Source organism: Anopheles marshallii, chromosome 3 (assembly GCF_943734725.1).
Source record: "Anopheles marshallii chromosome 3, idAnoMarsDA_429_01, whole genome shotgun sequence".
NCBI classification, from domain to species: Eukaryota; Metazoa; Arthropoda; class Insecta; order Diptera; family Culicidae; genus Anopheles; species Anopheles marshallii.
Genome location: NC_071327.1, coordinates 82,171,100 through 82,193,295, shown reverse-complemented (window position 1 = coordinate 82,193,295; position 22,196 = coordinate 82,171,100). Strand labels below are relative to the sequence as shown.

Below are 22,196 nucleotides of genomic sequence, written 5' to 3'. Positions count from 1 at the left end.
CGTACTGCATAATGCTGTGTAGAAGTGCAATTGTTGATAGTGATGTATAAGTCGATGTGTGCGAGATCAAAGCGTTAACCTTCATTCAGGCATTCGGGAGTGTCCGCGGTTCCCAGTTTCCCAGTGTGATTGAAAGTGCTTTGTGGAATAACGGAGGAGCAGTGTTTTATCGTAACTTCGACTTTCTTCAGTGTCCATAACAGAGCTCGATCGATCCTTGCGGTGCGATCATTCCATTCCAGCTGACTCCAGTGGCGCCAACGAAACCGCAAACGACTTGTTCGAGTCCGTGGAATCGCTGCCTAGCCGTTGTAAACAAACACGAATCCCCTTCGAGGTAATACGATTCCCACCGGGGGTAGAGCGTCGATTCGCGAGCACGCGCCCGTTCCCAAAGCGGTCGAGTGTTTTATTTAGTTGCTTACACCGGTGTCTACTGCACCTGTACCGGCGCCGGAAAGTGTAATGCGATTTTAAGCCATCAACGACTTCGCGACTTCGACTTCGCAGAACTGAGTGTGTGTTCGTTTACGGTGGTGGTTGCTGATCGTACAGTCGGTGGTAGGTAGTTTCGGCGAACCAGCTATTGACCACGATGTGGTTGGCACCGCTTTGCTGCGTGACGTTGGGGCTGCTGCTGGTGGGATGTCTGGAAACGGTAGCGGCCATTCCACCGAAATCGGAACCCACGGTAAGTGAATTCCGCGGATCGTTTAATGTCTTCTCCGTCTAGCCGGGCAATGAACGTCCAATATGACATGAAGCAGGTTCGCACTTTAGAATTCCAGCAATCGATCACTCGGAAGTGTCCGAGGATGTTCTCGTATCCTGCGCGTATCAGATATATTTTGTCGGTCTCTTACTTGCAGTTGTTGAATATTTAGCAAATTAAAGAGTGCATCTCAAGACTGCCTTTTTTGTAGTATTATGTTCGTACCAACAGTTCTATGCCTTCGCCTGAAGATAAATGGGTATTACTTTAACTCCCTTTAAACAACACAGCAAAGGAAAAATGAAGTCATTTGTGCCCATTAGCTGGGAGATATTTTCATAATTTTACCATCATCGTTTTCGTACACATCCCCGTACAACGCACGGCGCACCCTGATGAAACACAGGCGGAAAAAGCGATAAATCCCGACTGATCGATCGATTGTATCGATATTTTACCGAAAAAAGGGATCTCTTGCAAACGGGTCAAGCACAAAAACCGCAACAAGGGAAAACGAACACCGTGCGTTGCGAAGCAAACTACCTTCCATTTCGTCTACCGATCAAGAGCTTGTCATGCTCGGGGCAGTGAGTTTTGCGTTGCAACTTGTTGTAATTTGTAGTGTCGGCCCATTTTATCCACTGGTCGTTAGTTTTGAATGTGTTGAATGCTCATACCCCATTCCAGTCCAGTTCCAACCGGTGCCGGTGCTTTAGCCGTGTCTGGCCTGGCCAGTGCCGCGCATCTTCTCGCAGTTGTCGACCGGCAGGTTTTTCATACGATCGTCGGTGCTAAAACCGACGCGTCAATCTGTCTGGAGAACGATCAGCATTGGGCTGAAGTGGGCAGATAAAGTGAGTGGTGCCGAAGAAGAACGAGCAAAGAGAAAACCCTGGACATACACGGCGGATCTTCTCCGGAGGGTTTTTGGAGTTTCCTCTTTGCATCGTTACCTTTCAGAACGGTGGCTTTACGACGCACGAGGGAACCCACTCCAATACAATACTCGAGCATCATCATCATTATCGTCATCAACAAGCAGCAACATCCAAAGGCATTATCCATTTCTCTCCACTTCCAAGCGAACCTTGCAAGCACCAGAGTGACTTCCACATTGCTGTAGTGCTTTAATTGTTTTGGATATATTCCTGCGGGCCCTTCTCTTCCTCGGGTGTCGGTCAGTGGTCACGCTTCATCTTGTTCATGGTCAAGCAACCGGAGCAAACAGTATAAACGGCCGGTAAATGATTCACGTGAGAAGTGCTGCGAGGTAGAACCTCACCGTTTGCTATCTTTCGGGCGGATCCGTGATCGCCACTGCCCGAAACAGCCATTTTGCATTGTGCTGTACATGGTCCGGGTGTACGCAATTCTTTTCGGGACTCTTTTTGCGTTCGTTGGTGCCTGCAAGTCTGCTGTAACGTATCCAGGAAAAAAATGGTACTTTGTACAAGCTGGTTTCCCTACAGCTGATCTCTTCGTCGTTATGGATCGTTGTTGTACAGGGGATCTTGCACTCGCGCCATTTATCATCCGTGTTTGGTATGCTTATTCCCGATGACCTTTTTTGACACTCCTCAAGTTCTGTAGGTTTGTACTGCGGTCAGCAGCACGAACTTTAGTCTCAATAACGTTGTTGGGGGTTTGGGAACATTATTCGCTATTCTCTAGGAATTGTACTACTCGATCTGTTGCACATACCGCTGCTTAGCAAGTTTGCAAGTTACAGGTGTTAGAATGGTATCCGAGTTCCTTTGTTAACAGTTCCAAAACGACAACAACTCACACTCATTACACGTGTGCGGAGAATCACCTCAGGGCCATCCGGACATCTTTCTCGAATCCATTATCTGCCCTGCTGTCTAACAAATAACAGAACAGAAGAAGATCCACTTCAGGTTTCCTCCACGTGAAGATGACTTCCTTTACCTTACTGCTTCTTATCCTGTTCTGCTTTACCCCGACGCGAACAGAGTTTCCAACGCGAGAGGAAAGTCAGAAGATCCACTCGAACATGGAAGGTGTAGCTGCGCGAAGGGACGATTGTGTAAAACGGCTGCTGTGCTGTGGATGAACTGGTGTTCGGTGCGGGTGATCGAGGTAACTGGAGGCAGTAAGATCAAACACAGCCCAGCAGGGAGTGGCGACGGATTGTCTGGCACGGTCTGCGAGCCCTCGTCGTGACGGACGGTCTCCCGGGACCTCTCGAGTGCAAACGGGCGCTGGGATGTTTGGTTCTACGGTGGTATGGAACGGAAAGACAAAACGAATGAACGAAAGGGAACAATAACAAGGGCGGAAAGAGTAATAGGAATAACCTCTCGATCAGTCGAACGCTTTCGATCGCTTTTATGTTATGGGCACGGCAACCAAGCAAAAAAAAAAAAACAACATCGATGGAATGGATGTCTTGAAATGCTCGTTGCAAGAGGAACCTCGGCGAATTGGAAGCGTTTGAAGTTTGCGCCCTTCGTCCACGTTTGTTGTTGTTCCTCGTGTGTGTGTGTGTGTTGTCTTCTGCTCCTTCTCCTCAGGAGCGAGCTAGGAGGAGCAGCAAACGCAAAGGAGCTAAGGAGCGAAGATGAATAGTTTAACACCAATTTTCTTCCCTTCACCGGACCATCCCTCCGAACGCATATCTTCGTGGTTGGGCATTATTGAGGTCGAGGAAAAAGTCGAGGTGTTTGGAATTTGATCGTGAAACTTTTACAAAGGTTGATCGTTTTGTGTTCTTTAGGCGTTATTTTTTGTTTTTTTTTTTTTTTGTACGTAGATTGCCTTTCAGGCGTAACATCTTGGTGGTAGAATATACGTACGTACCTAGCAGTGAAAAGAAAGACCGCTGCGTTGGTGAGTTTGGCTGACAGGGAGAGAAATGATGGTGGATACCCGATGCCTGCAAACGATGCTTTATGCTAACGCTCTCTTAGTGGGCTGTTGCCTTTCAGGGATGGTTTGATTTATTTGGACAATAATTTGTTCGATTCGTTCGATCGTTCGTGATGCTTCGGTAGAGACAGGCCTCGTTACAGGCGGGTATCTTTTACTTCCCAATTCTTTACGTCCTCCTAAACGATCGGTTGTAGAAATTGGTCGGAAATAATTGCCCCATTCGTGGTGTTATGTGAGGCTGTGTGAGACATTTTCGATGTTTTGGATCACAACTCTGGTATCTATCGTGCAGGTATGTACCAGATAGTTCCGAACAGTTGGACATGGCTCAGTGAATCTCAGCAGGAATAGGGTTCTGTCACGATGGGTACACATCCAATCGCTTGTGGTGCATGTTTACTAAACATTTGTGTTCTAGCTTCCATAAACAAATAAACAAACAAATAAACATCCCCAAAGACAAACAAACGGGTAAGCCGTGGCTTGAGAATGGACACGGTCCCGGGCTGTCTACTGTATGTGTGTCAGGTGAAAGGTATGGGCGAAGGCTTCACGGGTTCTTCAAAACGATCGACGATATGATCACATGGTTACTGAGCGACTGTAGAAGACGTCGATTGCAGACAGTATGGCACCAACGAGGGAACTTCTTGCAGTCAGTCAATTAGACTTGCGTGAGTCTGCTAACCGTCGAAAGACATCCGGATATCATAAACACGTGTCTGATGTCCCGTAAGGCATTAAACAGTAGTCAACCGTCATGAAATCGAAGGTCAATCATTACAGCCAACCAAATGGAGTGTGCTTTCAATAATGCAGAGACCTTAACATTAACAGCACCTTCCGTGGGGAGTTGTCCAGGTGTTTTAGACATACAGGTTAAGAACCGAGACGTACAATCTGGCATGTCCAGCTGTGGTCTAGTGGGAACATCTTTTTTACGGCCAGTTGCGGGAAACATGTTGCAGTACTTAGACCCATCTACAAATCTCGTAAATGAATGGAATTCCCGCAGCTTCGGCAGGTTCGAACACTGTTTCCAACGCTCATGAATTGGCTCAACATGAGATCATCTGGCTTTCCCTTGGTTTATAAATTTTATTTCTTCATTCGAAATAGTCGTGTGATGTATTCCTATCGCGGCACCACATTTGAAAGTCGAAATGTTGTTACTTTCAATGTAGCTTATTGTAGACTTTTGCCAAAGTTGATGACATTTGTCGCTGTTCAATGATCAATCATTTCATTTGCGCAAAATGTGCAAACAAAGTGGTAAAATTTCGATAATGGCAAGATGCTGCCTTTGTCCGTTGTCGCGACAACGTGTCCAACCTTTTCGGTCAACCTACATCAGGACGAGCAAGATTAAACGTTACTAAACGAAACATTTCCTTTTGTCATAAAATATTAATAAAGAGCAATAAGCGGTCTGTAATGAAGTGTGGCGACTGGTGACAGTTTCTTTTATTCGATGGCCAGGCACGGTGTGAAGGGAAAGACGCGTGGGTTCGCTCTGTCTGGACACCGAATGTATTTGCTGAATGGAGAAGATTTTGGGGAAAGATTATCCGGCTGATAAATGGAAGGGCTGACTGACCAGCCGTTTGGCGTACGGAATGTAGCATAGTGAAGAGATCGTTCAACTCGTTCAACTGTTGCTCTTGATGCTGAGCCCCTTCGCTTTTTACGCAAGGAAGCAAAGGAATCGGCAAACCCAGAAGGCGCCAGAATTGAGTTTTACATTGCACACGCGCCCCGCAGGCGTTCACGCGTTACAATTATTGCGCAGCATGGCAAGACGCACTCGTCATCGGCCGGCTTATCCTTGTGCGATGAAGCGCACCGAAACAATCATCCCCTACAGGAACGCAAGACTGACGTTTCCCCGCGAAATTGAATTTGATTGAAGCGAATTGAGGTTTACGATGCTGAAGCACCATTTCGAAGATGAACCCTGCACTACCTTCGCTAGTGTGTATATGACGAACAAGAACCATTTCATGAAATGGTTCCATCAAGCGAAGATGAAATGCGTGGCGAAGGGTTGTACAACCGGTGTCCCTTGATGGGTTTCGAGTTGCGAGGAGAAATTAGATTAGCGAAAGCTTGCTAGTAGCAGAACCTAGACTTGGGCATCTTTTATGCGTATGCGTACTGTGTAATGCGACTCAACGCGTCTCACGCCATTAAAGTGGACCGGATACATTTTATGGAATGTCGTAAAACGTTGTTACAGCCATGATGCTGCACGGAATGTGTCTAATGTGGAGCATAGAATGTGTAGTGATGCATAAAAATCGTTGCAAGAGTCACGAAAAACCATACACCGTTAAGGTCAATCGTTCTTAGCGCAAATATTATCAACATTTTAGCAATTTATCCAATTAATTAGTTTATCTAATATTCATGTTTTGTTTATACATAATGTTAAGTATATTTGTGCGCTTCTGAAATTATACAGGTTTTAGGGTTACAAGGTTCATATTTGGAATTGTTCTTGTTGTTATATCTTCGGCTTCGGCTTTACAGGTACTTGTACTTGTACTAATGCATTTAAACCTTCTTTAAGTTCGAATTTGCCATTCACTATCTGGAATGTACAATGTCTGCCGTAGCTCATTCGCTGAGCTGCAGTAGCCAAGTTTTCGTCACCATCTTCGGGCACATCCGTTTTAGGTGTGCATCCGCGTTTGTGTTAACACAGCACCTTCCATAAGCGTGGAATGTTGAAATTCACCGCCGAAACCCCACCACCCTGTTGCCGACTGGTGCCACGAGCTTCGGGGTTCGATGTTTTGGCGCTGCATAAATTTGAATCCCATTATGGACCATCAAACGGCTTGCAAATGAATCATAAAGATCACAAACCAGCGATAAGGCTACGGTTGGCCACGACGTGAGGCTCCGTGTAAGGCTGTGTGGAGTGTGAAGAGAGCGATGTTTGTAGTCTTTTGTGGATGGCACATGATCACTCCTAACGATCAATTTGGTCGAAATGGTGATAGTTTTGCTGGAAACGTGGATTATTGACAGTTGTTTTAGCTTTAGTATAGTTCCAGGTTCGATCAAGTTTCGAATGGGAGTTTGAGGTGTCAAGGTGAGATGCCAGAGTGAGAATCTGGTTGGTTCCGGTTTTGGCAATGCGTGCTACATGACGCCAATTTTTGGGAAACGACCATTTTAACATAATAAAGCTGTAATTCATGCAGCATAAAAGACAAAACATGTTTCCAACAAATTTTAGCATCAAAAACCGATAGTCGAACATGCTGGTTTGAGAACATTCCAGGCCCTCCGGAATATACACTCTCCGATCAAGGTGAAGATATTGCGGTTAGATCCCGCACCACGGAGCTACGCACATAAATCACAATAATCTGGCGCGATTTAAATCATCGAGATTCGAGCGGGAGTAATCAGCGTGTCGCCTAATCGCTTGTTGGCAGTTTGTCACTTAAGTGTCGACGCGTCGGTACGCCACGGAGCAGACGACAACGCCAGGGAGATCTATTTATCATCGACCCTGTCCGCGGCTCAATGATAGCGCGCACGCGGAAAACTTCCTGCCGCACAAATGCAGTCGACCAGAGCTTGGAATGTGTTCTCGTTCCAGGTTTGACCGGTGTTTGGCACGGTGTTTGCAAGGCGTCAAGTGAGCGGTCCCTTCAGTTAAGCAGGCGCTAAAATGCAGGGCAAACGATTTGAGCCCGCTAATTGATGCAAGAGTTATAACTGGTTGGTTGGCGCACGAAAGCCAATCGCGTATCGCATCGGAATATTAATTCGAGAACGTTATATGAGTGATGAAGGCAAATCAGATTCGGAATGGTTGGATTAACTGTCAGCAAGGAAAGATATACGGGTGCATAGTTAACCGGGCGAAAGGAAATTCTCGTACCAGAAGCGCGTGTTTATGGCCGAACGCTTTGAGCTATCAATTAATATAATTGATTTATCGCCGAACCAGATCGTCGCGGTGTGTGATCAATCATGTTGGATCATCGGTTACGGAAGCGTTTGCTCGGAAACCTTCCAGAAATCGATCCACACAGTGATCGCACGAAAGGGTTCCCGGATATCTGAACAGACCGGCATTTGATTGAGCCATAAAAACCGGGTGCTCCACGTTGGGTTGCTTGGGAATCTTTCCTCTCGGTGCAGGTTGTTTGCCGATGGCAAATTTGCGCTCGGCAGTACCCAACCTATTGCTGGACTATTGTAGATTAAAGGCACACAGAACAAATAACTTCAAATTGTGAGATATCTTTCCCGAGATAGAACAAGATGAGATCACTCACTGCACTCATGTACGCAGTGGGAGTCTTGCCAGGTGTCTTCGTAACTAGTTGTTTGTCGAAACACACAGACGTTAACGTAAACAGAATCAGTTAGCCAGAGGATGGCTTACAATTTGTTATACATTAACCGACCAAGAGACCGCTATTCGTCGATACCTGACGAACCGTGTCATAGAAAGATCAATATTGTTCTCTGTTGAACAAACAGCAAACTGTCAAAAACAACATAAACTCCCTTTTCGACTAATGAAATTCCTCCAGTGTCCACATGTCAACACCACTCCTTTTTCGTGCTGATGATACTGTGCCAAAAAATGAAATTTGCATATCTGCCCACTAACCTCCCAGGGTGATATCTTGTTTCGACGATCGTCAACCTCGCAGACGCCGGGCTTCAAGCGGTGCTGGTTCTGGTTCTGGGCAACCAGTTTGACGCTCGATTCGCCCCGAAACTTGTCATCCATCTCACTATCGAATGGTGGCGTCAAACGGTAGCGACGATCGTCAGGTTGCGTCTCCATTACTACATCGTCATCCATCCACGATCCATCCCAACCGGATCAAGGTATGTACGAGTTTGTGTTCTACGGGGCAGGTTGGTAATTTTTAAACGGCGCCAATAAATCTCTCCTCCATCCTACCGATACACGGTAAACCGGTATCAGTAAACCGGCCTCCCGAAGAACATTTGCAATGTATCCCATTTGGTTTTGGGTGTTAGATTTGAGCGAAAATAACAAAAAAACACGGATAGCATAGCCGTCGAGAGACAAAAATGCGTTGAAAACAAAAATCATAATAACTAATGCGATGTGACACGCTAACGATCGATCGGGAATACAACCATGCGAGCAACGACGGTGTCAATGCTAATGGACTAAAAAGCAACGGGTTGTGGCCGATAATCATTTGCATGCGACAATCTTCCTCCGAGCGAAAATCCATAAACGTTAACGATAGCTATGGCATGTCCATAGCTTGCTGTCCTGAGGATCGGAGTGGTTTCATCTTCCTCTTGCAATGGTAATAACTATCGTTTTAACATTCCGTGAAGGTTAGGTTTAATAGTTAATGGAGATGAAATGTGATTCTGCTAAACGTCTTATTTTCATCCTGATAAATATTTGTAGTTAATTAACGTCATTAGTTGCGATAAATAATTTTAAAAGCAGGAAAACAATCCAAACCCCAAATAAATGTGGTAAAGCTAACGACACGGAACTAGAACTAAGAATTCAATATGTTTTTGAGACACTTTTGGTGAAAATTGGCAAATTATAAATAAAAAAATAATAAATGTGAGCTTAAAAAAAGGAACTTATCTGTCTGAGCCACCGGCGAGATCCGGTCGGAGGGGAAGAAATGGGCAGAAGAAGTGCATTAACGGGGCATCCAGCTAAGCGCCAGTGGAACATATGCAAATTCGCTCGTAAATCAAGCAGCAGCTTGCCGTAAAACGAATAAAAAATATACAAAGTTGAGGTTATGGCAATGGTCGGCTGTCGAAGCAACAGATCAGGTGGGAATTAACTGCATGTTTGGACAACGGCTCCATTAGGAAGCGTTACCCTCTTCGGACCACACCAGGCCAACCATCGGTTGGCGGGTACGGCTGAAGAAAGACATTGATATGTCCGGGACTCATCTGAGCGATCTAAGCGATTGCCCAAGAGGCAATAGTTGGCGCCTGGTCGGTGTGGATGGAGAAAACGAACGTAAGAAAATACCCATCCAGCAGATAGTAACCATGCACCCAAGTGGAAAGAAATCGAGTGAACATAAACGTAAACAATCGATGGGACTGTTTGGTGTGTTTTGCAAAACTATAACAGAAGCAACAGAAGAAAAACACCTAAACCGACAAACCAACCGCCCGACGGGTTGAGTCTGTGCAGTGCGAAATGTGCCGCGATTTCCGAATGCGTGCAAATCGTCTTGCAAAGCAGAGTGCAAGTGGCGATCGTAGAAGTGTGCGAATAAATGTTATACAGCCTGCGGCGATCATTCCGTTTGCTGTTCAGGGTATGTAGCTCATTCTGGCGGGCAAAATGTGAGGGTTATTGGCAAGTACTGTAGCTCCAGATCGGCCCTACCGCTCCCCGTCACCTTGTACGTGCGCACAAATCCCAACGACAGTTTGACATCCAGCTCGGGTGGAGTGAGCACTGGCCAGTGGAGTAGCAAGCAGCTGCAGCACCCCAAACGCAACCCCGCACAATCGAACAAGCGAAATGAATGCACTCGAAACAAGCGAATTGATTCTTATTATTATTACTCGCCGGCAATTAAAAACATTATCCGGAGCTTGTAAAACAAACAATCTGCGTCGTTCGTTCGATGCTGGCACGAAGCGGCGACGGGTGCCGGACCAAGCGGGTTGATGGTGCTAATCCTGCGTAATGTCTTGCCTTCGTTTCGCGCGAACTGTCGTGGGCTAAAAGCGCGCATAACGAACACGGTGAAAGGTCTGGTTGAGAGATTTCCAGCGTGTCGACGTACTTAACTGTGGTTATAACTTTTTTTTTTACAACCATGTTTATAATGAATGAGGTGCCTTCACAGGAAGGGCGTGATCGAAGGCGTTCTTTGTTAGTTTAAACGGGCGCCAAATTACGAAGACTGGTACAGGAAAAAAAAACAAAAAGTCACTTAATTAGCATATTCATGTGCATTTAAACATTCAATTGTGAAAGTAATTATTCACGCGCAAAATGAAGAGAAAAAAACAACCTCCTCCTACAGCACAGTGTGATGTGGGATCCTGGTCACGGCACCAAAAATGTTGTTTTATGTCACATCAATTAACAAAGCAGGAATGAAGATAGAACCGAAGAAAATTGACTTTATCGCTAGAAATCGGTGACGATCAACACATTGCCGTCCAATAACTTTCCGGGTGTGTTGCCTCGAGTGTGCCTGAAGTTTTAGTCCTTCCACTTTGAAACCTGGCTAAATACTGCGTCGCAGCTTTGGAGGTGGCTTCGCTAGAAATGGTTGGAGGGTTGATTTATGAAGCATTTACTTACACACTCTGTCGTAAAGTTGTAACATTGTACATTATGTGTCTTCCCTTCTTTTGTTTTCTAATCCACTCGTTTCTGCCACTCGGCTGCAAGGATACTTAAATGATAATTTGATTTGTTTCTTTTTATTTCCTACCGACGGGTCGGGACTGTGCGATGTTCTCTTCCAGTCGGCGGAGGTTCCATTAAAAAAAAACTATTCAAAAAAAAACACCGTCTATCTTCTCTTTCCATCACGTGCCGTACATGATGGGAAAGCCAAGCACATGTTCCGGGTTATTGACTTTCTAGCAAATATTCTGTAACCGATCGGAACACGACCACTTTATTAGCGAATAACTATCCACGTTTCGCGTTCAGCCCGGTACACCTTGCAGGCAAGTAATGGACGGAAATGCGCATACTATTTACTGCCGTTACCATGGGATTTGCTATACCGATGCCAATGCGATGCGAAGTCTTCGATTAATAAACCACTAACAACCGGGGAACAGTGTGCGGGATCGCCAGGGCAACGAAAACATGCCGGACAACGGAAGGCGCGGTTTAGTTTGTTTATTCTGCGGCGTTGTTGTGCAAGGCTTTCAATTTTTCATCGGCGAAGTGGAAATCGTCCGGCGTTCCTCATTAATCCGCACTGCATGGTATTTTTCTGGCGAACGAAGGGGCCTGTGTATGGCCACAATTGTAAACGTGTGTTTGACGAGATAGAACGTTGGGAGGAATGTGGGACGTTTACCCCGTGAGTGTCAGTGTCAGTGAGCTTGCATGATTAGCTTGCCGCTATTGTCTCGGTCGTGAAGGTGGTGGTGGCCTGTCAGAAGAGCAGAGAAAGTGGAACAGACGACCCAGTATATAACCGTAAGGATAATTTCCATTATGTAGGTTTCCATTTTTTTCTGATTTTGATATGTAACTATCTACTCCTAGATTCCCCAGTGCTTCATAGGACACCGGCCTACGGAATAGAGAATTGGGCTGAAGTTGCAGGCAGGGTGTGCCTCACATGCATCTCACCCCTTAAGCACCCACGGGCGAAACAAAACCAGGACCTCGATAGGACATCGAATGCAGTCGCGCTTCAGTTCAACCCAAGCACATCACAGAGATGGTAGCATAACTTGATTTTTGTGTCTCCTCAGTATTAGTGTCCCATTGCTTTCATAGCTTCAAAGCTGTATCTTAAGCGTTACCTGACAGTTGTCTTTCCGTGCACTCCTTTAGTCGGTTGGTTGAGTTTGGCCTTGTTCCCATTGCGGAAGCCCCGTTTTTATGAACCTGATTCCATAAATTTTTCACACCTTGACATGGATGTCCCGCTTGGACGTTTGCTTGTTTTTTTTTTGCCTTTCCGTTTGTTCGCTTGGTTGCAGACTCCCAAAAAGAAAATGTCGAAAAAAGAACGCGCTCGGCTGGAAGCCGAACAGGCCGAACATCACCGGATGGAGCTGGAAAAGGAACGCCAGCGCAAGGTGGAGGAGGAGAAGATGCGTAAGGTGCGTGAGAAGGAGGAAGCGGAACGTAAGCAAGTGCAGGAGATAGTGGCCAACAAGTTGCGCAAGGTGCAGCTGGAGGAAAGCTACAGCTACTTCGCAAGCATTCGGGACGAGGTGCGAAAAATGTTGGCCGAATCAAAGAAGGAGCGCGAGGTGAGACCAAACGGTGTTCCGGATGCGACTTTCTGCTAAAAGTGTTGTCTTGCAGTGGGAGCAATACATGCGTTGCAACGGACTACCGAACGCGTTCGATCCATCCGATCTGCGGAAGTATCTGCACATCTGGTGTCAACATATTCGGGACGCTAACGAAGCGGAACGGAATTGGCTGCTGCAGACGAACGAACAGAGCATCCTTACGCAGAACGTAAATGTCGTGAACTTGTCAGCGGAAAGTCTCAAACTAGAGCAACCCCAGATTGGTAACACCTATGCATCCAAGGCAGTAGAGGTGTTGGGCATCCTGGAGGAGATAGACGAGGCTCTGCACGATTCCGATGTGAGACCATCGATGGTGCAAGATCTGAATGAGGTTAGAGTTTCGGATGTCTTCGGACATGTTGTCCAATGCCTACATGTCTACATGAGTGATGTCACTTTGTCGTTGTAGCTGAAGGTGGAGTTTCGAAACGTTCTTGCCGAATACATCGATGAGTTTGCATACAAGATACTAAGCAACATCAATCGAGACATGGAGCTGCATGGACTGTTGGAAGCGTCGCACAAGTTCGAATCGGAAGTGTTCAAAGCTCATTTGTTTGGACTGCGGGACATGCCAACACCTCAATTGTAATTAGGGAGGGTTTTGTGTTGTAGCTGTTGTAGATGGTGCACTATATATCGTAACCTATGTTTGTTCTGAGGATCTGATTATCGTATACTATTATTCTACCAGAAATCCCAAAGAGCGCGCCAAGGAGGATAGCAAACACACGAGTATTGATTTTCCTAGTCTTGGCTTTCATTTGACACTACCGGCTGCGGTAAAGTGTCACAAGGCAGCGATTCGAGGCCTCTGGATAAGCTACGATCACTGCAGCGACTATTGTCCTAGCTACGATATGCCGTATCGACCGGAGCTTCTAGCTGGTAATGAGTTTAGCAATTATTTTGGTTCCGAAATGAGACTAACTTGAGTGCGTTCACGATTTGCGATTCGTACAGATTTGCGTATCATTAGTCGCATTGAATGGAAAAAGCGCAAAGAAATTCTGAAGGCAGTCTACGAGGAGCCCAAAGAAAAGAAAACCGACTCCGATGAAGATGATCAAACCCCGCAGGATATCGACGTAGACAAGATCTATACGGAGCACGCAGACGAGCTGATGAAGAAGGAACGCACTAAGAAAGGTGCGAAGACGCTTAATTTGGGCGAGTACGATGTGAACATGCGTAGTCACCGGATTGTGGCCGGCGTGTACGCTATCGACTATCTGGAGCAACCGATGCAAGATGTTAAAATTGCCAAGAAGACACTCCTTCGAACAGGTACGAAAGATTTAGATGACATCGAATCGCACTACTTGCTTATTTTGCTTTGCTTTGGATCTATTGCACCCTGTCATTCTGGCAGTTCCGCAACCAGGTAAGCTGAAGCGTAAAAAGTTCTACCAACCCTATCGACCACCGCCAACACCTCAACCGGGCGTACGACGTCTTCCGGAGGAGATAGAAGCGGAAATCAAACAGATGGAAGAAAACCTCGACAAACTCGCCTTGGTATCGGTCCAGTTACCCGAGAACGTATTCTGGTTCGAGCCTCCGATCGTTTGCCGCTGGGAACTGAAGGAAGAAACGCTCGAATCGGATCCCGCTTTCTCCAAATATCTTGATCGACTCGAAAAGGCACAGCAAGCGGCCAAGGAACGGAACGAGCGTTCGAATTTGGATCGACGGACGAAGTACGTAGAAGACTTTAACATTCTTGACGTCCCCCAGCACATCCCGTTGCGTGCCATTGTGACGGATTTCGTGATACCGAAGCTAGCGGACAGCTGCAGCATCAAGATATCGGTGGCAGAGGACAAGCGTCGCGCCACACCTTTGGCGGGTGGAAAACGATCCTCGAAACAGAAGCGGCGTCTGCACAAGATGCCCTCGAGTGTTTCACTGAGCAGCATCGTGTACGAGACGAAGATACCGGACTTTTTGTTCGCGACGCGTATGCCGCTGCGTGTGCTGAAGGTGCTGGATCGTCGTAATCGCCAGTGCTATCCGTACACGGCCACTTCCGACAGTGACGATCTGGACGATTACGATGAGTCGGACAACGATGTGGTGCAGAATCGGAACACCAAACGGAAGGTGTACATGTTTTCGAGCTTCATGAAGGATTTGGACGAGTTACTGGAATCGAAGTCGCCCAAACTGCAGGCAAAAATCGAACAGGAACTAGCGGGCGGTACAACCGGTCAGTCGGGCGGACCCGGGAAGCAATCGTTGCAGGTAGCTCGTTCGGAGGATTCACGTCCCACGCGCGGTGAGAAAGGCGAGAAAGGCAAGAAGCCAGCTAGGAGCAAGTTTGACTCCGACGATGAGGAGGTTGACTATGGGAATATTTTGGAGGTGGGAAACTATAGCATGGTGGAAAACGACAAGCGCTACATCGGCAAGTGGTCGACCAGAGATGTGCACGATGTAAAGTTCAACGAGGACAAGCTTACGATCCAGTTCCGTGTTGGCCGTCTGGGATCGTTTGCGTTTGCCGCCAACCGTTACAGCAATGTGCCCTACCAGTCCTGGGAGCTTAAGCCGGACATAAAGAAGTACAGTATCTCCAGTTTCCATAAGTTGCTTCTTTTGTTCGCTTTGATTCTATTTTGGTTCGGTTGAGTTTGGACTTGGGTTTGATTTCGTTTAGTCTTGCCCTTCAAGAAGCATCTCCCCGTAAGACACTCTTTACTATTCTAGCCCGGGGACGGTTACCTTCTCATTGACGGCGTCGGTTGTGAGCACCGAAATGTCCATCACCGAGGCTGGATTTCGTGTCAACTCTCTCCAGGGAGGACCCACACAGGCATTGCAGGAAATTCTTGGTGTCACGATGTCTCTGCGCAAGCTCATCAAAACACTGCGACTTGCCGCTGTTGATCTGTTTCCGGAGGACGATGCGTTCAACTACACCGAGGGAACGTGCGAGAAGAATCCAATAATGGAGTCGCATCTGTACGATTGCATAGGTTTGCTAGCGCTCACGCACAACTTCTCCTGGTCACGCTGGAACCTGCTGTCCGGCTGTCGAATGTGTGTCTTGCTGATGCGTGAAATCGTCGAACATCGTCGACTGCCGAACCACTCCACACTGCTCGTCACACCACTGAAGGCTTCCGTGATCGATACGGTGGAGGTGTCGCCGGTGTTCAACCCGAACCCGGTTGAAGGAATGAATGTAACACTGGACAATGCCTCCGTCGTAGATCGCTTTTTTGATGCGCTTCTTTTTTTCGCTTTGCAGCACTATGCCGATCTGTATCACCTAGGACGCGATCAGTCGCAACCATCTTCCAGGATCAAGCAGGAGAAGATGAGCCCCATACTGCGCGAGAATGTGACCCAGCTGCTAAAGTCGGTGCGACCACTCAGCTTTGCCTAGACCGCCATACAACCGTGATTAAACTGCTGTTTATTTAACATTAAGAGCAATAAAGAGCTTACGACTTAACCATGTCTAGCGTTTCCCCAGTCGCTCGTCTCGCCACGGCAATTCAAATTGTAGCTATTCTGACGCATTCGCCAACGAGTGTCAAGGAGCGTAGCTGGTGAAGCGTACCTTATTTAGCACGGGCTAACGAGCAACAATGTTACCGGCTGAAATTGCTTTTATCTTATTCAAAGTACCCGGCCGAGGATACACCCTCCAGGGCTTCAGGCTTCCAATCGCCGCGTGTATCAATAATAGCGCCACTCAATTAATAGGACAAGATCGTAAAACCGTTTACGGGTAGTTTACGGAACTGACGCGGTTTGCAAACGATCGAGCAAGCTTCTGCACCTCGAACCTCCGTCGTGTAGCATGTTTGCAACTACTCGTACAAACAGTGCGTAATGCAATCGAAAACAAACACTTGTCCGTCCGTTTTGTCAGCTCCTTTCGCGGCTTGCGGGAGAAGACAGTAAGCGGTCATTACAAACCATTAGGAAAAGAAAGGGGTTGCAATTGAGGTTCGTATTTTTGCTGTAGCGGTCGATCACACATGATCAGTCAGTAGCTTGGAGCGTGCGGTGGGAGAAATGCTAATGCGAACAGCTGATAGGGAAGCGTTGGTACTGGTGACCGGTGGCCTCTGCGATTATTGAGCTGTGGTAAATAAATAGACCAACCGGTCCTGGGGACCGTGAAGGAGGCAAGAATCACACAAAAATTAATAATCACCAACGAGGCACGGCAAAACTCGGCCCGGCGAAAGGGAGGATTTACCGCAATGCCGCGGTACATTATTTTTATTGCGGGACGTCATAAATACGATGAGTCCGGCAGGGTAGCCCTCTTGAACTCACGCGAAACGATAACGCTGGCGCCGGCCGGTTTGCGTACGGCATCGGCAGATCCGTGGTTGAGTGCATCCGTTTCCCTTCTGCCGATCCGTTTCTCGCACACGACTGAATCGAACATGTTGTTTGGTAATAATATCAGAATGCTGTACAGTTTTGCGCTCTGTTCCCGTTAATCATTCCCGCATTCTAAAGCCTCGATCAGGTGTGATGCTCAACAAGCTGGGCTATTTATTAGACCACCGGTTACAATTATTCAGAATATAGAATGAAAAAATGGGTGGCATTTTTGTGAAGCACTTAACAATATATAAACAAATAAAACTTAATTCATTTATTCTTCTGAGGGTTTGGTCATTGGGATTGTCAATAAATTTAGCGATTAGCGATTGAAATTACTAAAATGGGTCTTTTATTCCTCAGATATCGGAATGTGCTGCAAAGGGTGGTGAATGTGACGAAAGCAAGGGAAGGCCTGTGTGTGGAAGTGACAATAAGACGTATCCGACACGCTGTCATCTCATCCGTGCGCAGTGTAGTGGACATCAGGTCGCCTTCAAGCATCGAGGATCATGCAAAGGTTTGTCGTGGGAAGAATTTGGATCGTTGGGAAGTGATGATGGCATTCAGACCATTCATAACATACGACACCTTGGACGATCGTTTAATGAATATGGACGATAATCGACGCGTTTAATGACGAATACTTTCCACCTTTTACAGATGTGTGCATTGCCTCACGGACTTATGCACTGCAACAACGGGCCAACTCCCCGTACACGGTCAAGTACGTACCGAGATGTCGCGAGGATGGAACTTACGCACCGGTCCAGTGCATCGATGGTGGTGGCTGTTGGTGTGTTAATGGGCAGGGTAAGCAGCTGCCCAACACCATGGTCCAGCACGGGAAACCGATCTGTGTGAAGAAGGGCAAATCGAACCAGCGCCGTTCGTCACCTCGCAATCCAGTTCGAAACAAGCGCAGTAAGTAGCGACAATCGTTGGTGAAAGCATGAAGAACTTTACGGTGAAGTCACATTCCAGTGCGAAAGGTGCCACAATCGGATCATGGACGTAAACATATGTGTCGGGATTATGCAAATTGGGTGCCTTTCTCTTGTGGCATTCGTCCGGACACCAAAAATAGCCACTACTTCCTTGACTAACCTACATGCACTCGCTCGGTTTGCCTTAACACAGGTTGCAGTGGACTAGATCGGGCCGTTTTTAACACCAACCTGCTGAAGCTGTTCCAAAACGAGCACGTACGGGTACACCAGCACAACCTCACCGGGCCGATCAACGAAAAGGTGGTGCTGGACTGGAAGTTTGCCGTCATGGATCTGAACGGCAACAATCTGCTGGATAAGACGGAATATCGTACGATGAAGCGACTAATCAAGAAGGTACTTAATCTGGGCCTTGGAGGGAGATTCTGTATCTAAACTGTCAGAACTAATGAGGATGTCCTTTTCCACTGCGATAGGTGGTGAAACCGAAACGCTGTGGCAGATCGTTCGGTAAGAACTGTGACGCAGACCAGGACGAACGACTATCGCGTAACGAATGGTACAACTGTTTGGCAAAAGACGACGTTACACGTGAGTAGTTCCTAGACCGCTTTTTTTCGATGCGCTGGGTCCAGCTTCCTCAGTAGAGTCGCAAATGGGGTGGTTCTTTGCTCTTATCGCACCATAACGAATTGCAGCAATCTTTTGGTTGGAGCGTTTAATCGCTGGTAGCTGAAACTAACGTCCAAATTAACGTCACCAATCACTGACCGTGGGCCCCTATAGCCTGCAATTACCTACAATAAGTTTTGTGAATAGTAAACTCTATGTCCTAGCAGATGTGGTGCTTGAATGTCCTTTAGGTGTGAACCAAAGGACATTCATCGCCATAACGCGTAAATAACCTCGGCTGTATAGTTAATATGGTTTTACTTTTCTTCGTTCTTTCCTAACCACCGTACGAATTCACTAATTTCGATGCATCACATATCTCACGCACATACTTTTACTCCTTTCTCACATCCTTGGTTCTTGCGCCCTCCTTCGGTTCCTTTTGTCAACACAAAACCTCCCACCCCGTGTCCTCACAAATTTTAAACATCACTCTAGCTCACAACCCGTCGTCACAATCACCATCATCATCAATCTCTAGTTCCTCTTCCGGTGGTTCTGGACACTATACAGTCCCGCATCTACATCATCATCAACATCATAGCACTCTCGGTGGGCTGTCACGCGGCAATGGTGGCATGGGTGGTGGGTCTATCGGTGGTACGGTAGGCGGAGGCGGCGGAGGCGGCGGCGGCGTCAACGGCGGCACCGGTGGTGGTGGTGGTCACTTTCTGCGTGCCGACGACGACGACGACGACGATTCACAGAATATCTCTAATGATTTCACTGACGATGACGATGACGATCATTCAGAGAATGAGTACGATTCGGACGAACTGCCCGACAGTGATAATGCACTACTGAACGGATTGCAGTTGCCCGTTAATGGATTGCAGCCATACCTGTGTATGTATCTACTTACCTTCTTCTCGTCGATCATCATCCTTCTTCCTGAAATTTCCAACCTTACCGATAAGGCCATTTAGGTGTTTGTTTGTTTGTTTTGTTTGGCAATATGTTCCCAAAGTTCCCCACGGCAAAAATGCTAGAGGATCGCTGAAGCTGCTGCCCACAATGGTACCCATTTGGCAGTACCACCGTAGCCTACTTGTGCTACGGAACGAAGCGACTATGATTGCGGAAAGATGTCTGCGTATAATATATGTAAAGGAACCAAACACACAATATCAACACATTCTAGGCTAGTCTGCACCGTAGAATATCTTGCGGGTCTTACCCTTAACCCGGCACTCGAATTCACAACCGGTATCAACCGCACAGCACTCAGTACGATTATGCGATCGTGTAGCAAAGTTGTAAACTAAATCAATTCCTCTCGACACTATGGTTTTGGCTTAATAACAACAAACAATTCTGTGGGGTTTTTTTTGTGAAATTCTAGCCCCACAGGAGCTATTCCAGCCCCCGTCTCGGTGGCTGGAACTCACAACTCCACCCAAAATTGTTCTTTTTTTCCAATTCATACAACCAAATTCATTACTAATGTTTCGGCTAAACTGCGCTTCTGGTGGCGTACAAAATTTAAACTTCCCAAATTGGATGTCCAATCACACAATTACTACCCCTCCTTCCCCCCTCCCCCGTTCATGTCTCCTCAATTCCCCGTGAAATGCTACTGCGAAAAAGAGGCCCGATCCGTCCGAAGTAATTCACATTTCTTTACACCAGTGCTGCAGGGTAAGACTATGGTGGATCCCAAGGGAGAGGACGATGCCATCTTCAAGGATAGTGAGGCGGACTCCGACTGTTTGAGTGATCGCAAGTACGCGTTGGATGAGCAGAAGGTAGGCTGGGCGGCAGTCTGAAGGTGACTTTGCACTAATCGCAACTCCCTTATCTCCCTTTTTCCAGTACGGCACCAATGCGTTGTATGTACCGGAGTGTACACCAGACGGACGATATCAGCGCGTACAGTGTTACCGCTCAACGGGGTATTGCTGGTGCGTTAACGAAGATACGGGCAAGAACATTCCGGGCACGTCGACGAAGGACGAGAAACCGGTCTGCGATCAGTACGCATCGTCTACGCGACCTATGAAAGGATGTCCCGAGGAAAAGAAGGTAGAATTCCTGAAGGACTTGAAGGCATTCCTGAGCAAACAGGTGTCGACATCGTTTGCCGGGTAGGTTATACGGTACTTTGTGAGAAGTTCGAGTCGATCGTCACCATCCATTTGTCTGCAATTTCAGCAAAATTATACCCGTGTGGAATACCGAGGAGGAAAAGATAGCCATACTGAGCTTTGTGCTTTTGGACAAGAATCAAAACAAACAGCTGGAGCGAAAGGAATGGAAAGCTTTCCGTGAGCTAGTCACAGCTACAAGGTACGTTCGTTAGCGAGATCATCATGTGGATAGCATTTGCTGACCGTTCGTTCGATCTTCTATTTAGACAACTTCGAAAATGTGGCAAAAAAATGCCCCGCTATTGTGATGTGAACAGCGACCGAAAGATTACACTCTCCGAATGGATGAGTTGCTTGGATGGCAAACGGAACAACTCAGTGGACGTGGCAGCGATGAGTGCACCCTTGGTGCAGGCTGAGCTGAAGTCAACTAGCAGCAGTAGCAGTAGTGGCGGTGGAACCAGCACCAGCTCGTCCTCAGCGACTAGCACGAAGTTTAAGGGAAGAAATCCGCTAGAGTTTGTGCTGAAGAGTGACTAGACGCAGGTGTCGGATCTCCCGGTCGAGTCGGCACGACGAACGCGGCATCCCGAAAAGCGAGACTTAAATCCTAAACGCATCGGATAGTGTTTGATTTGTTTTTTTTTCCGGCCCGGTTGTAGGATGCCGTGCAAGCGCAATCGCCTCCGTGCCGTTGCCGATACCATGGAGTGGTTCGTATTTTGCTTATTATAGTATGCCGTCTTGATTCCACTCAGTATTGCATCGTGGTGGCCGTTGTAATGCTTCCCACGGATTGTTACACTACTACCATATCCAGTGATAGAGAAGCGAGCTTTCCTTGTGTTGTTGGACATCGGCGCATACCGACAGTGGGATTTGGTTGGAATAGTGGTGCCTGTACGCGGCGGAACAGTTTAGGGCGAGGATCAGTATTAGCCAACCGATGGTGTAGAGACCAACCCTGACAGGATGCCTGGTAATGAGACGAGGTTATCGTGCAGCTTCTTCATCTTGTGCCCGGTGCTCATCGGTGACCGGTGGCGATGGAGAGTTCGAGTTCGCTCTCCGGCCGAAACCGTTCCCATCCACAAGTTTGCGGCTTTTTGTGCCTAATGAAATTGCTAAAAGTGCGTGTGATATATGTTATTCATTTCTAATGTGTTTATATTTAAGTAAAACCCTAACAAACGTATCAAGGTAATATTCGAGCGCGGGAAGATGATGGAACAAACCAGAAACAGCAGAAGAACAAAACACTGGTTAAACATATTACGATAAGGAATTAAAATAAGTACAGTTTAAGGTAAATAGTACGATATTTAACGCGCAGAAAAAAACAGGACTGGAACGAGAGTTGCTCGGCTAAAGGTCAAATTCGTTAACAGCTATGTCGCTACCAACTATTTATCCTCCGGGCTCCGTTTGCCATCCCCCATCATATCACAACCAGGCACATTTTCTGGACTGGACGACTTTTCATTTTCTGCGTACTGGACGAGACGTCGTAGGCAA

General features: G+C 47.0%; 1 protein-coding gene across 1 annotated transcript; it reads left to right on the top strand.

The window, feature by feature from the left end:
* Positions 1 to 595: 595 nt before the first annotated feature.
* Positions 596 to 21,221, top strand: LOC128710829 (uncharacterized). The gene is made up of 10 exons (XM_053805684.1): positions 596 to 691; positions 17,336 to 17,492; positions 17,636 to 17,896; positions 18,113 to 18,318; positions 18,399 to 18,513; positions 19,033 to 19,440; positions 20,224 to 20,339; positions 20,407 to 20,678; positions 20,746 to 20,880; positions 20,948 to 21,221. The coding sequence occupies exons 1-10, from the start codon at positions 596 to 598 to the stop codon at positions 21,219 to 21,221; spliced, it is 2,040 nt and encodes a 679-aa protein (XP_053661659.1).
* Positions 21,222 to 22,196: the final 975 nt, after the last annotated feature.

Excerpts from the sequence above, each read along its gene's own strand:
- LOC128710829 (XM_053805684.1), top strand. The coding sequence starts at position 596 with ATGTGGTTGGCACCGCTTTGCTGCGTGACGTTGGGGCTGCTGCTGGTG. Across the intron at positions 692-17,335 it reads CACCGAAATCGGAACCCACG|ATATCGGAATGTGCTGCAAA; the intron begins GTAAGTGAATTC and ends TTTATTCCTCAG. Across the intron at positions 17,493-17,635 it reads GCATCGAGGATCATGCAAAG|ATGTGTGCATTGCCTCACGG; the intron begins GTTTGTCGTGGG and ends CACCTTTTACAG.